This window comes from Sebastes umbrosus, chromosome 1 (assembly GCF_015220745.1).
Source record: "Sebastes umbrosus isolate fSebUmb1 chromosome 1, fSebUmb1.pri, whole genome shotgun sequence".
In the NCBI taxonomy this organism is placed as follows: Eukaryota; Metazoa; Chordata; class Actinopteri; order Perciformes; family Sebastidae; genus Sebastes; species Sebastes umbrosus.
Genome location: NC_051269.1, coordinates 36,478,190 through 36,493,911, shown reverse-complemented (window position 1 = coordinate 36,493,911; position 15,722 = coordinate 36,478,190). Strand labels below are relative to the sequence as shown.

At 41.0% G+C, this 15,722-nt stretch overlaps 2 protein-coding genes across 3 annotated transcripts in view; both read right to left on the bottom strand.

Annotated features, from left to right (window-relative positions):
- dnah1 (dynein, axonemal, heavy chain 1) overlaps window positions 1–6,952 on the bottom strand; it is a 47,919-nt gene extending 40,967 nt beyond the window's left edge. The window contains exons 1-12 of one of the 2 annotated variants that reach the window (XM_037769672.1): window positions 6,825–6,943; window positions 6,489–6,530; window positions 5,070–5,249; window positions 4,909–4,981; window positions 4,573–4,747; window positions 3,668–3,812; window positions 3,263–3,548; window positions 2,899–3,154; window positions 2,623–2,780; window positions 2,283–2,494; window positions 1,070–1,368; window positions 108–258 (exon numbers count right to left, since the gene is read on the bottom strand). In XM_037769672.1, coding sequence (XP_037625600.1) covers window positions 108–258; window positions 1,070–1,368; window positions 2,283–2,494; window positions 2,623–2,780; window positions 2,899–3,154; window positions 3,263–3,548; window positions 3,668–3,812; window positions 4,573–4,747; window positions 4,909–4,981; window positions 5,070–5,246 — 1,932 coding nt within the window. In that variant the 5' untranslated portion in view covers window positions 5,247–5,249; window positions 6,489–6,530; window positions 6,825–6,943. Of the gene's footprint in view, window positions 1–107; window positions 259–1,069; window positions 1,369–2,282; window positions 2,495–2,622; window positions 2,781–2,898; window positions 3,155–3,262; window positions 3,549–3,667; window positions 3,813–4,572; window positions 4,748–4,908; window positions 4,982–5,069; window positions 5,250–6,488; window positions 6,531–6,824 lie in introns of both variants that reach the window. The other variant, XM_037769760.1, reaches the window with a different exon arrangement.
- LOC119492355 (inositol hexakisphosphate kinase 2-like) overlaps window positions 1–15,722 on the bottom strand; it is a 1,011,171-nt gene that overhangs the window by 951,948 nt on the left and 43,501 nt on the right. The gene's annotated exons all lie outside the window — the stretch shown is intronic.

Here is a 15,722-nt window from a genome sequence, read left to right as displayed (position 1 = left end):
ACTGTTAAATCATTGTCCCTTAGATTCATTATCATCATCCATGGATAGAGGAACCTTTCATGAACATTTTAAGTTAATGCTCTGGGATTCAGGTGATTTTGTTTTACCTTCTCAAGCTGTGGCACGTTGTACGTGGCCACAATGGCCTTATCAAACAGGTTGATGATAGATGTCTCAATATTCGCCAGTGTAGTGCTGTAATGAACCCCAGTCTGATCCAGAACCAAGTCCAACAGGAACAGAGGGTTCTTTTCTGGCCTGGTTATAGAGAATAGTGTAATATTACCGACACATTACTAAATATCTAGCACAGTAATAGGTTATGTCACACTCAAACACTCCTTAAAACTGAACTGAGTATATAATGTATAACTGACTCCAAGGCTGTGTCTGAAATAAATCACTCACTACTCACTATATGGTGAGTTCGCCATTCTGTAGTGCTGTCCGAATGTATAGTGAAAATTATTATAAAGTAGTGTACAACGATGATCACTAATCGAGCACTATATCCCATCATGCATTGCGCTGAAGCGGACGGACGAAAAGAGAGAGAGACGCGGGATTGCAACCTGCTGTACAAATGTAAATAAATATTGATATTGGGTGGCATTTCCACAGAGCTCTAAAAACTGTTTTGTATTATTAAGAAGTATATTCAACTACTTGTTGTATTTATTTATATTATATAATATATTTATTAGGGGAAAATACGCTCAGTATAATATCATGTATTTATGTTGGGATTTATTGTGGATGGTCCACCGGCCAACGTTGACCTGGCACGCTTTAATTGTGTGACAGCAATTAACGTAATTAACAGCGCAGAGAAATGACCCGAGTAGTGTCCAAAAGTGTTTCTTAATTTTGCCGATGAGCTCCCTATATAGTCCTCTATATAGAAGTCTCTAGATAGTGAGTAGGGAGTAGTGGCTAAGTGAATGATTTCGGACACAGCCCATGATATAACAGCATAAGAAAACAGTAACACGGATGCATATGAGCACAAAAGTGTGTGAAGATGTTTATATAAATGTGTATCCATGTGTGTAAGTTCATGCTATCCTACTTGTAGGGGCTAGTTATGAGGTCGTTCCCCCAGGCCAGGTCGTGAGGACACGTCAGCACACTGTGGCAAGCGTTTAACAGCAGCTGATTCAGGCTGGCTAGCGAATCCTGCACGAGGAAGCGCAGGGAGTCCTCCAGGTTTATCCGCACCACAGCCATCAGTCTGTACAGCTTGGAAGACTTGTACGTGTCCCAGCAAGACTCGTTCACGTTGTAAGATCCCGAACCAATATCACCCAGGTTGGAACGGATACTGTTGCTCAGCGCGACTACCCATGTCTCCCTAAGATACAAGCTTATCTGAAGGAGGAGGAGGAGGAGGAGGAGGAGATTTCATGCATCTTTACTCATGTGAAATTCAGATGCCTTCTTCATCTGCAAGGTTTCTCTTTCTGGTAATCCACATTAAAAACAAAAATGGATCCATGGTTAAATTTGAATGAATGGGATTTGCACAGGTCTTTTCTTACCAGTACCACAGTGATTTAAAGGTCCCATATCGTGCTCATTTTCAGGTTCATACTTGTATTCTGTGTTTCTACTAGAACATGCTGTAATGTTAAAAAAAAACTTTATTTTCCTCATACTGTCTGCCTGAATATACCTGTATTTACCCTCTGTCTGAAACGCTCCGTTTTAGTGGATTTCAAGGGAATTGCAACAGAATTGCGTTGCTAGGCAGCTGTTTGGGTCCATGTTTACTTCCTGTCAGCTGATGTCATTCACATTCACTGCAACAGGAAATAAACTGGGACACATTTAGAATGTTTACGTTTAAAACCGTGAAATGATCTAAATATTGTAGATTTGTGACATCACAAATGGACAGAAATCCTAACGGCTTGTTTCAAACGCACAATTTCTGAATACAGGCTGTGTGTGTTTCTCCGTATATTGAGCATTTTGATAGTTTAACAGTATTTATATAGCACTTAAACCTGCTTTATAATGTAAAAGACATGAAAATCTCACTTTTAACAATATGGGACCTTTAAAATAAAGAGGTGTTGCTGGTTTGACCATGATAAGCTGCAATTACCCTGACAATGACCCATTGTTTTAGCATGAGTAGTGGTTAAATTTGGGTGCTACATCTGCAGTGATTACCAGACAATCAAATAATGCATTCAAATTCTTATTTAAAAGAAATGACAGCTACTTTGAATTGATAGAACCGTATTGGCAGAAGAAAAGCTACAGCAATGCTACAATACCTGAGTGTGCATTTGAGACTGCATGACTTCAAACTCGTCCAGTCGCAGTGGTTTGACGGAGGAGACGTTGAAAAGCCTCATGGTTGCTACTTTGTTGCACTCGGACAATATTTCAGATAACACACAGATCACCTCTGGCTTTGTTAACAGGGAACAGCAGGCAAAAGCAGCTTGGTTCTTCTTATAGGCAAAGGGAGGAACTGGAACGCACCCTGTGCATAGATAAAACAGACAAGTGATTAGATTCTGAGGGAGAATGACAGGTATTGGGGTGGTAATACAGTACTTTAATCTTGACCCCATTGGCTCAAATAAATGTATACATGGATAACTGTCTTACCTGTTTGCGGTACATACTCAGGATCCTTCTGTGGCAGGGTCATGTGTGAAAACTCCTCTGTGTGGCTCATCACTACTTTGTCAAAGCTCATGCGGTTCATTGTACGCTCATATTCCAGTTCGACCTCCTTCTCCAGATCTCCTATACACGTCTTCAGACTGAACACATAAGATTCCCTTTATTCTTAACATTTCAACTCAGAGGGATCTATTATAAAACAGGTCATACTGAACAAGGAGAGAATGACAGCAGAAATATGACTTTGACATTACTTACATTTTCAGCCTGAGCCCAGGGGCTGAAAGGGCGTGTGTTTTGATACGCTGGAGACTGTGGGCATCAAGAGATGGTGTTCCCCTCCAGGTCGGCGTGCAGTCCACAGACAAGTGGTAGAGAAGCAGAGCTTCTGTGTTCTCCCGCCAGCGCAGGGCAAACTGGATCCGTTCCACAAAGATACGTGGGTCCTCAGCACTGAAAACCAATCTGATCCTGGGTACCCAGAACTTAGTGCCATATAGTATGGCGTTTACTCCTATGAAAAAGAAGGAGATGGAAGGCATACATACGTGGTCAACAATACAAACAGAGACGAGATGAAATTATGAGTGTGTCATTATAGTGCAAATACATAAAAACCAACCAGGAGATTTGCTGTTTTTGTGTTTTTTGTGTGGAATTGGATTTCCTTCTTCATCTGTCAGTTTGCTGTTTTGGTAAACTTTCTGTACCAGATACTGGCATTTCTCCTTACTGTAGTCAAGGACCCCAACTGAACGCCAACTGTACTCCAAAGAGGAGCTTTCTGTCATCTCGTCATCTGTAGGCAGCAGGGCTTTTGCAGGAATAGGTTTTCGATCAGGTTCAGCATTGCCAAGGGCAAGCCAGTCTTCTGGAGTCCGGCAGTCATACTCCTCATTGTCAAATACCTAAAGGAGAAACACAGGAAAGATGAGTGTGGGGTGGTGCTGTGCCTTAAAATATAGGATGTAACAGAAATTGGCAGTCCAAAATGCCAGAGAAAAGATTGCAGCAGGAACAGACTCACCTCCAGGGGGAGGTACTGTGATACAGGATTGTCAGTCGTAATCACATCACTACTGCTCTGATGTCTTGCCATTAGGAGATTGGAGGATATGCCTTTTTCTGCCAGGAGCTGTTCAATGTCAAACTTCAAATATTTCCTTCGACGTCTATAAGAAAACAATATGAAACAGGAAAATAAGTCTTAACAAAAGGCAGTGGTTAGATTATCCTCTAAAAAATCCAACAGCCTCTATTCTGTATTTCAGAGGTTGTAGTGGGCTCAGTGTTAAAGCTAGAGTGAAGATACTGATATCATATGAAACTAAAAAACCTAATGAATCCATTCGTCCCAACCCTGTCATGCTAGCTTGTCGGCAAAGTTACGCTAAATTATGGCGAGGAAAAACTTGCATGCCGATTTGCACAGGGGTCCCTTGACCTCTCACCTCAAGATATCTGAATGAAAATTGGCTCTATGGGTACCCACGAGTCTCCCCTTTACAGACATATCTAACATTTTCAGATGCAGTGACAGAAAATGGAGAGGTTTTTGAAACAAAAAAGTGATGTTGGAGACAACCTTGCACCAGTAAAAGCTTCAAAGCCTGTGGTGAGGAAATATGACCCTGAATATTTTGGATTCATAATTGCAGGCAGTGATGGATGAAGGTAAGCTGAATATCAATGTGGGTCATTACAGCTGACAGTGACATAACACATATTTATAGCCCAGTTTCTCATTTATTTTGGAAGGTGGTCCCTGGAAAAAAATATGTAAATCAGAAGTGGGCTTCAAGTTACAAAACCCCTGACAACCCCTGCCTTACAGTATGTAAATATGCTCACTACAGGATATGCATAGAACAGAAAGCTCCGCAGCACTAGATGACTCTTCTGTCATACATGATGCACGCAAACACTGCATACCTTTCTATCTCTAACTTGCGGGGGATCTGGCCTTCAACAGTTTGGAAGGGCATCTGGACCTTGGATGTATTAACAACCCGGCAGAAGTAAAAAGGATGTGATTGCTGTGAGGTAGGTCCATGATTGTCCTTTTCAACAAGCTTGCAACGGTCAGATGGAGTCTTGAAAGTTGTAACTAAAGAAAACAGTGCAGATGAACAAAGATTTTATACACAGCATATACAATATTGTATTTTAACGAAGCATATGCTCCTCTTATAAATACAAAGTAGGTGCATCAGAAATTATGACTGAAAATGCCTACATGTCTAAAATTGTCATGTAATACAATCTCACCTTTAATTGTGTTGGGATCACTGGTGGATTGGCCCTGTGACCTCTGCCGGATACCAGGTTCTGCTGTAAGAGACTAATCAATAAACAGTTAGTCTTGGATTTGGTCAGACCACGACAGAAGCTCAGTGTTTTGCATGGGCTTCATAATGAAATGCTTTTACCTGGAACTTGGATGTAGTGATGATATCTGAGTATATGCCCTTCTGCTCATTCACAGTGCATTTTCTGATGGGAGGGAGTTTGCACCAGTGACTTAAAGTTGGAGGCTTGGGCTCTGGAGGTTTGCTGGGGGGATGAGGCACCAGTACACCGAAACCTGGCAAATATTTTCTTTCCATCTTCTAATAGAATCAAATAATTCATGTGTGATGTTAAACAATGAAGCCTGGATGTAATCCTGTTAGCTGCTTCTAAAATAATCTAAACTGTTGCCTCAAAATGCTTTCGTTACATGCAAAATGTGGATGAAAATTGTTTGTTTCTGTCCTAGAAGTAACATTAAATCTTGAATATTTTCATTTAATGTTAAATAAATGTCTGTTAAGTCACTATCTATAGCCAAATGTGTTAACACAAAGGTGATTGAGCCTATGGCCCACTGATGAAAGTATTGCAATATTCATATATTAAGATAAGATAAGATAAGATAAGATATTCCTTTAATAGTCCTGCAGTGGAGAAATTCGCAGTGTACAGCAGCAAAGGGGATAGTGCAAAAAACAAGATGCATCAGCTAACAGTAAAAAAAAAGAGCTAAACAAAGTGTAACAAAATATGAACCATTTAAATAGAAGGAAGTATAAAAATAGGAGCAGTATATACAGTACCCAGCCAACATTTGTATGTGGGGCCCATGTGGGTAGTAAATGGGCTGAAAAATAGGCCTTATATGGGATCGTCCGTAGGTTTCATAATGGCCCCGTGCCAATTGCCCTTGTGGGTTTCATGCAGGGGTACACTGGGTGTTATATGGGCCCAATCTGGGCAACAGAAAACCAAAACCCATCTCGGCCCCAGGTTTAAGTTCTATGTGGAAACTACATGGGGGCTATATGTCCTGAAATATGGGTTGTAAGTGGGTTTGTCCACAGTTTCCATGTTGGCCCCATGCACTAATTTCCCAGTAGTGACCCAACTAGGATCCACACGGGTAGCCCACATGGGGAGCCCATGTGGGACCAACTTAATTGACCCAAGTGGGCGCCATTTGAGTTGCCCATTCTGAGCCCATGCACTAATTTCCCATTAGTGACCCACCTAGAACCCACTTGGTACTTAGTTGATCCAAGTGGGCCCCAGATAAGATGCCCATTTTGGGCCCATACCCACTTGGTACCCAGGTACCCCCAGCATAACCCATGTGGGGCCCACATAACCATGTTGGCTGGGTATTGACAATAAACAGACAAATCAACAAAATTGCACAAGTGGAAAATGATATTGCAGAGTGAGAATGAAATGAAATTCCACCTGAAAATATCAGGTTATTGTCAGTTTTTGGTGTGTAAGTGAAAGTGGTCTACTAGGAGCAGCTTTATGAAATAGGTGTCTGTGGTGTCATTAACTAACTCTTACATTACCTATATCTAGAAAAGGAGAATGGAGGAATTAACAACATCCACCTGCGAAATAACAGGACAGTTTGAGTAACTTTGTTACCTGGTCCGTGTATGTTTACAATAACATACCGCTGCTGCCAAATAACTTTACTGAAGCAGCAAAAGAAGCATCAAACATACAGATTAAAACCGTAAACTAGTTAGTTTAATGTTAGCTGTTAGCATTAGCACTAATTAACGTTCAGGTGTGACCGTTGGCTTCAGCTGCTCTGATTAGGTCAACTAACAAGTAACATTACGTAACGTTTGCTAATTTAAGATTGTAATCAAACAGAAAATATGATTTTTTTTACATACCTTATACTAAATTGGACTGTAAGTTGTAACGCTGCTCTTTAGTTTCCTCTAGCTGAAATATTAATGTAATAGCTGATGAACTTTATAAATCTCAGTTTCTAACTGGAAGTTAACCGCCGGTATGTAACTGTTGGTAGACGGGGCAACGGTTGTCATGGAGACGGAGAGAGCCACAACACGACAGTCCTGCTTTGTGGCAGACTGAGGGAAGAGCTTTTAAATTAAACATCTAACTTTAGGACACAAAAATAAAACTAAAAGAAGAGAGAAGAACAAAAATAGTCGGAAAGGGACTTGAGGGAAATATTGTACGTTTTATTCCACTATTGGACAGCTGTAGATCCAGGTTTTAATGTGGCAATAGTACTGCAAAATATATAAATATTGCAATACTTTCATCAGTGGGCCACATAGGCTCAATCACTATTGTGTTATTAATTTCAAAGAAAATCTTCGAGAACATGTCATCAGTTTATAAAATATATGCAATATTATAGACAATACTTTCATCAGTACTTTTGGACACAAAAATAAATCTAAAAGAAGAGAAAAGAACAAAAATAACTTGAAGGAAATATTGCATTCCACTATTTGACAGCTGTAGATCCAAGTTTTAATGTGGCAATAATACTGCAAATATATATAAATTGCAATACTTCCATCAGTGGGCCATATAGGCTCAATCACTACTGTGTTATTGTATAATTTCTTATTTAAAAATCTTCGAGAAAATGTCTTCAGTTTATAAAATATATGCAATATTATAGACAAAACTATCCAACAATGTATAAGTAATTAATCCAGGTTTTAATGTGGCAATAATACTGCAAATATATAAATATTGCAATACTTTCATCAGTAGGCCACATAGGGAGGGATGTCCCTTTTCTGTTTTTATTTCATGTCAAGGACAATGTGTCCAATGTGTCCTACATGTGATAAGATGAATTTTGCCATGTCTACAAAAACCCAATAAAAAAGATTTGAAAAAACTTTATTTGTCTCATACTGTCTGCCTGAATATGCCTGTATTTACCCTCTGTTTGAAAGGCTTTAGCTCATTTCAATGAAATTGCGTTGCTAGGCAACAGCTTGGGTTCATGTTTACTTCCTGTCATTCAGATACACTGCAACCAGAAATAAACTGGGACACATTTTTTTCTGAATAGGGGCGGTGTGTATTTCACGGTGGACTGAGTGCTTCGATACTTCTGCAGTATATATATATATATATATATAGGACTTAAACCTGCTTTATAATAAAAAAAAGACATGAAAATCTCACTTTTTTACAATATGGGACCTTTAAGTAAAATATCTGAATAGCCTACTTCTCCTATCACTGGTAAGGGAGTGAAATAAGAAAGCCACGTGGGATGAAAGAAGAGAACAAAGACAAAGAGTAGTTGTACTTAAGAGAATTAAATAATTAAGATTCATGAGTTAATTATGCCTGTCCCTTTAGAAACGGACTGTTTCCTCTGTAGCAGTAGTGTTTCACTGAGTAAGACCATTTCTCATTCAAACTACTCCCAGTCCCAAAGATCTTAGTAATTTAAACAGTTGAATAACAGCTAGATAAAAGCAGTTTGAATCTGTAAACAGTAGTAGAAGACCTAAAACAAAGCTCAAAAAGTTATATATAAATAGCCTACTCTTAAGGCCTACATTAGAAATCTTAGACAGTTTGAGCGTCTGGGAGATTGGTTCTCGAAACTGGGAGTAAATTTACATAACCACCACAATACACTGTTCTCCACAGGTAGGCTAAGCACCAGAACAATCATATCCCATGCTGTTCCTGGTGAAGATAGTGATGGTAATGGCAGTAATTATAAGCTAATGGAATTTGATTGGAATGCACACTTGCGCAAATTTCAAAATCTTTTCCTCTCACACTCATGACAGCTCGAACGTATCCGCAAGGGAGGGGAGAACCCCGTTGACCCGTGCGATCCCCACACTCCTGGGTCACAAGGGCATCATAACCTCGTCTGTTTCCCATGGCAGATCACAGGCATCATGCACTGCGGCCCCTGCTCCTGCCCCTGGCCTCTTCAAACCCATCAGAGCAGCCTGACATTGGGTAGCCAAGCACAAATGAATAGTCTCATGTGGCTGCTGAACCCTCACGTGTCACTTGCGAAGGACATGCCGCCACGCAGATAGGGATGAATTAAGGTGAAGAGGGGACCGGAGAGTCACTGAAGACTTGTAGTGTGGCCGGGATCATGAGGCCAAAGGGGTCAGAGGTGACCTACAGCACTGTACTCGGCTTTGTGAGAGGACAAAATGCTTTACAGTAGCGACACTGGCCCTGTTCAGAACTGGTATTAACATGCGTCCTGAGTGATCCGATCACAAGTGGACAGCTCTAAGCACAGGTGTGAATGCACTCAAGACGCATTGATATCCGATCGCTCAGACCACATTCAGAGGTGGTCTTCTTTTAGCAGCGTGTACGCGAATGTGTCCTGGGCCACATTAAGGACCGCCTACTCCACTGACGTCCCGCTGGGATCCGCAGGTCTCTGCGCTCCTCATGTGAATAGACAGACAGACGCAAGCGCTTGTTTGCCTCGCAGCCTGGAAACGGCCTCTGTGCTCTACTGTATCCTGTCGGCATAACTGTATTTTATTAAGATATATCTTATCTATAGGCTACATTTCTACAGACTATCACACTAGTCATGCGCTGTGCATTATTATCATAATGTTGGAGATGTGTCTGTGTTTTTGTTCCGGTGCTTTGGACGGAGCCGACATCTGCCCGCTTGCTCGCTCTCATCCCCGGTTCAGAAGCTCTCTACCCCGCTGTTGCCTGGCAAAGGCAGCAGTGTCGGCGGCATGGAGGTCCCCGCGCACCGCCTACAATAACCTTTTATTTTGATGTTAATAAAATGTACCCAAATTCACGAATATGTAGGATATTACTACTGACATTCATGTAATATTACGTCACAACGGCTGCTTTATTAGCCATGTGTTTACGACGTTATTTGCATATAGAGCGGGGAAGTGAGATCAGATCACAAGTGGTCACTTAAGACGCATGTGGAGACGCAATGCCAAGTGTCAATAGATGCACCTAAAGCCGTCCACTTGAGATCAAATCACTCTGGACTCATGTTAATACCAGGTCTGAACAGGACCAAAGAAAAAAGATATGATATGGATGCAGTGGTCATTACTCAGGAGAGGCCTCTTGAAATGTTTAGTAAGAGGCCATCCGCTTCATTGGCTTCTTCTCAATGGAGCTCAGTCTTAAAGCAATGATCTCACCCAATGAAGACGCCTAAACCAAATGAAAGACTTCCCCAAGAGTCTAAATAACCCACATCTAATAAAGACATTATCATATCAGAGTGGCCTCAGCACTCAGAGCACCCTGACCACGGCAATGTATTAATCATTAGCACATTTCTAATGGTATTGATTAAATCAGTGAGGAGATCCGGTTCCAAAGAAAACCTCACGAGAACCACAAGTCTCTGATGAGGTGGTGTTCCTCAAAGCCTGGTCGCCTACCAATGTTTGGTAGCCATCTCTGGAGCCAGGAGCCCACCATGGTGATGATGGGACTTGATTGGACAGATGTGGTCAGCAGCTCTGGGTGAGTGGAACTGATTAAATCCTAACAAGCTTTGTTAACAGCTTTGATCCACCCTGTGTTCGTCCTTTTTCTCACTCCTAACAGTCCAGCAGCAGATATATGCTAACATGAAAGATCTGGCTCAACATCAACTGTTGAACAACATCAATATTAGTCATTTACATCATCACTCAGATGTATAATCCATCCTCTCCCCCTCTTCATCCTAGAATCCTCTCATTATTCATCCACTTCTCTTCCTCTCTCTCTCTCTCCTGCTTTCACGGTGTTGGGATGTTGTGAGGGTCATGGCTCTGTGAATATAACTCCCATTTTACGCTAATGACATCAGCATGTGTCGCTAACTTTAGCTCCTCCTGAGGGCCAGATGTTGGCTGATGGGATCAAACACTGGCTATCCCCCCTCTCACTGTCACATTGTTGGGAGAGCCAGGAGGGTTTAGCATTTGCACATATTTCCACATACCTCCTGCAGAAACCCACAACCCAACCACAAAATGCTGGCACACCCTTAACTTGCAGAGTGATTTTATTTTTGCATTCGCACACAGGAATGGAAACATACAAAGGCACGCTGCGGTTTCCAGAAAAGGCTCATTAAACTTTCTTGAAAAGAGACAGAAATTTGGTTTAGTTATATTAAAAAAGTGTGAAAAACATGCAGGGATTATTTGCCACATGTCTTCCTCAGGATTTACCAGATTATTGTTTTGCAAGTCACAAGTAAGTCTCAAGTCTTTCCACTAAAGACCCAAATCAAGGCCCAAGTCAAAGCAGGCAAGTCTGAAGTAAAAGTAGACAAGTCCATAGTCAAGTCCAAAGTCAAAGGAGGCAAGTCCAGAGTCAAGTCCCGAATAAAGACCAGAGTCAAAGGAGGCAAGTCCAGAGTCAAGTTCCAAGTCAAGTCCCAAGTCCTAAACTTATATTTTTTAGTCCTAAACAAGTCATAATGCACCCGTCCCCAAATGTAATGCCATTTGCTCCTCCGTCTGTAATTTTTGACTCGCACGTTTTGCACATAATGCAATTTGTTTTTTGCATAGTTTTTGAATGCGAATAAAATGATCTTTGGTGTAATTTTTTTCCAATTGGTGCTCAGTAACATATCGTTAGTTCTTCATGGTTCTCTCCTGCAACTTGACTGGATGCTGTCAGATTGGTTCGAAGAAAGTGGATCTGGAAATGCAGTAAATTAATTGATTCGTGGCACCCTTTTTTAAATAACATACTTTTATATCTTTAGGCTTGGGGGGGAAGGTATCAAGTATTTTCAAGTCAAAAGGCTCAAGTGAGTCCAAGTGAAGTCACGAGTCACTGGTGTTTAAGTCCAAGTCGAGTTGCAAGTCTTTTTGATTTTGTCAAGTCAAGTCTAAAGTCATCAGATTTGTGACTCGAGTCCACATCTCTGTGACTTACACATTGACACTACATTGTTAGAAACAAATACAACTCCTGGACATTGTAAGATTAATTTAAATACCCATAACTGCACCCCATTTTCAAAGCACTTTTTCTCTTGACAACACCACTGTGGTCAATGAATGTCAGTTCATAGATGAAACAGAAGCACCATGAGGGCAGCGAGTGTCACATTAACACCACAGTGTTTTGTGGCGGCACGTTTTACAAGAGCTAAGCAGATACCAGCAACATGAGGCTGCTTCCATGCAGATTTGATTTTGCCCCGTCATACAAGGTACTGTTGTTTAACGGTGACCCCTGTGCTTGGCTGTACATTGAAGTTGCCGTCATGGCTTGGACGACTCACAGGTGGACTCTTGGCATGCCAATAAAGACTTGTTTAATGAGCTGAGAAGGGCCTCAAAGAAGCAAAAGTGGCCAGACATGAGACAGACTGGAACCCCCCAACCTGTGGCCCGGGACCTCAAACAGCTGCATTTGATTTTTCCTCTCATTTGCAACATTTGTTAGCGTGACTTTTAGGAGGAGAATCAAAGTCAGACAACATGGGTCATAGAAATAATCGACATAGTGAGACAATCTCAGTGATAAAAAGTGAAGAACTAAAGCTGTTGAGCATAAACATTATATGTGTATGCTAACTGCTTTTAACTGATGTTGACCTCCGAGGAGTGTCCAGTATTTATCCCAGCCTCCTCATGCAGACCTCTGACCCCCAGCTAGGGTTATTGTAGTAAACTAAAACTGAAACTAAAACGAAAATAAGCAGTGAAAAATATCGTTAGTAAACTGAAACTAAATAGAAAACTATAACAATTAAAGGAACAGTGTGTAATATTTCGGGGATCTATGAGGAGAAATGGAATTTAATTTTCATAACTATGTTTTCATTAGTGCATAATCACCTGAAACTAAGAATTGTGTTTTCGTCAGCTTAGAACGAGCCCTTCATATCTACATAGGGAGCGGGTCCTCTTCACGGAGTCCGCCATGTTTCAGTAGCACAGATCGGCCAAACCAAACACTGGCTCTAGCAAGAGCCTTTCGCACTTTTACGTTACCTGAAGGCCACCGAAGTTCTCCGTTACTGCGGTAACGTGAGCCGCAGAGTGTAAAACCGTGGTACCGCCAGCCGCCGTCTGACTTCCATTGCTCCTAAAGTAATGTTATTATGGTAAGGATGGCCTCTGAGCGAGGTGAACGGCGTTACAACAATTTTGCACTCGGTGGACGGAGGGGAACTCAGTTGGTTGCAATCTGCAACCACACCACTAGGTGTCGCCAAATCCTACACACCTTTAAGAAAAACTAAAACTAATCTGAAAAAATATTGTCTGGTTAAAAACTAATACAAATAACATAACGTAAATGTATTTTGGTTTTAGTTTTTTAGCTACAAGATATCACTACTGAAAAAAAGGAGACAGCATGAATTTGCGTCAACTCTCGTGACATTGAACCACAGAAACTGAACGGACTTGACCTTCCAGGAGACGACGCCATCTATGCCGCAATTGCTTCACATCGGACACTAAAGTAGCGTAAAGATTTAACATTAAACATTATGGCCATACCTACACAGTTCTCCAACCATGTATTTTGTATGTATATGTACAGTAGCTACATATTTCTGAGACATTATATGCAGAACAATCTAAAGCTTACCTCACTTTTATCCTTAGGGCAATTTTAATTTATTATTTCATCACATTTCACTTCCAGTTATTCTTGTTTTAGTTGATTAATTTGCCTTAAATTGATTTGTTATTTTTCTTTTTTTTGTGTTTCATGATTGTTTGATATTTTTTTTAACTTGGCTATATCGTAAATGAGGTCTCTACCTCAATGTATTTCCAAGTTAAAATAAAGGTTGAATGAATGAATGAATACCTTGCCCTAACAAAAACAAACTACTGTAAAGCTCAAACTAAACCTTTCTGAAAAACTAAAACTAAGCTAGAATGGAATCAAAAAGTCAAAACTAAACTAAAATAAAAACTAAAACTATTACAACCTTGCCGCCAGCACACTTGTTGTTAGTTAGATTTGTTCTGCTAGTTTACTCCTGTGCCAGACTTCAGAGCCTTTGAATCCATTAAAGTTCTTTGAGACAGTTAAATTAAATTGTTATGTAAGCCAAGTCGCTGTGCTTTATCTAAGTGGGTGTGCGAATATGAGCTGGAAGAATAAGAAAGCAAAGTGAGGGGAATCTGTAACATGTGTGTGTGTTTTGTGGTAACAAACCAGTGTGTGTGCTGGCATTCCAGTTTGTTTATGTGGGTGGGCGATGGAAAGCCAGGAAAGAGTTATCAAGAAATTGTGTTTGAATGTGTTCGTGTGTCAGAATGACAATGTGTTTATGTGACACACAAGAGTAACTCCAAATGACATCATAAACAGATATAAAGAAGTCAGACAAGGACACGAGACTGAGGAGAGGCCGGTGGTAGGAGTGTGTGTTTGCAAATGTGATTGTGGGTGGGCGGTTAATTTGTTGTCCAACATTAAACAAGAGTTTCAGCTATAAATAAGTCATTGCCGCTCAGCTGAAGCCTCCTCCAGTGAGCTACCCTTTCCTGAAATTCCTCCTCGTTAAGAATTAATAAAGAATAAATGGAAACCGCATAGTTTCCACTCACACATATATACCCACAAATCCACACACAAGCTCACAGATGCACACATTATTGGTTTGGCAAGCTGCCCGAGTGCTTCGCTGAGGCCTCAATTTGTCATCCCGCCTCATCTGGCCTCTATCAGTTTCTGGTCCGACAGCTTAATCTGTGTCATTCATCCTCTCACATCAAAGAAGCTACTAGCAATCGAAGCCTATCATGCAAGGACACACAAAGCACTGTGGATGTGCACATTCACATGTTAACAGACTTTTAAACGGTCTCTTTGTGCTTATTAAAAACCCCTCCGTGACATGAGGATCATAACAAACATCCGCAGTGAGGACACCGTCTTTGTAAGATGTCCACACTGATTACTGAGCTCACAGTTGAAGCAACAGAACAACTCAAACTATCCTAAAGAAATACAGTCCTCTTGGTTTTATTGGACTTGAACTGTAGACCTTTGCAGTTGACCATGACCTTTTAACTTCAAACCATGTCAACTGACGGGCTTCAGGGTAACATATCTGGGAATTGTTGTATGATTTTAAAGAGTGTAACTGTCTAAGCTGGAATTTCTTGGATCTATATTATATATCAGAGGTACATATAAGCAACCTTAGGGTGCTTTCACAAGCCATAGTCCATTTGGTCCAGTTGATTCTTTTGGTTTATTTTCTATTTAGTCTGGTTCGCTTTCACAGTGCACAAATTAAATCGGGCCAAATAAAATAAGTTTTTAAGGGGCGTTTACGGAGCGAATTTATCTTTTTCATCTCAAGAGCTGCCACTTCTATGCAGGGAATCGTGGACTTTGAAGCTGTCGAAGTTTTTCCACTTTGACTCGACACTGAATCCCTTCTCCTCCAGTTAATGACTTTATTAACGTCACTGTTTTCGTGGATTTTATTTATCATATTCTGTATGTTCTCTTCGGCCCAGATGTCAAGCAAACATCAGACTCCTGCAGAACTCCAGGTCCGTCCTCTCCTACTCATGTTAACCTGTCGTTTACCTGTGTCCATCTCAGCAAATGCCCGCACATGCAGCCTGCGTTTTGATTCGCTTGGAAACGGTCCGAGACCACCTCTCACAGGCGGTCTCAGACCGGTTGTTTTGGTACGCACGAGAGTACGATTACTCTGTCTGTTCACAACTGCCCAAACAGACCTCAACAGATGTTGAACCGCACCAGAGTTCGATTAAAATGTTGGCTTGTAGAAAGCTCCCACCATTGTTATGTGA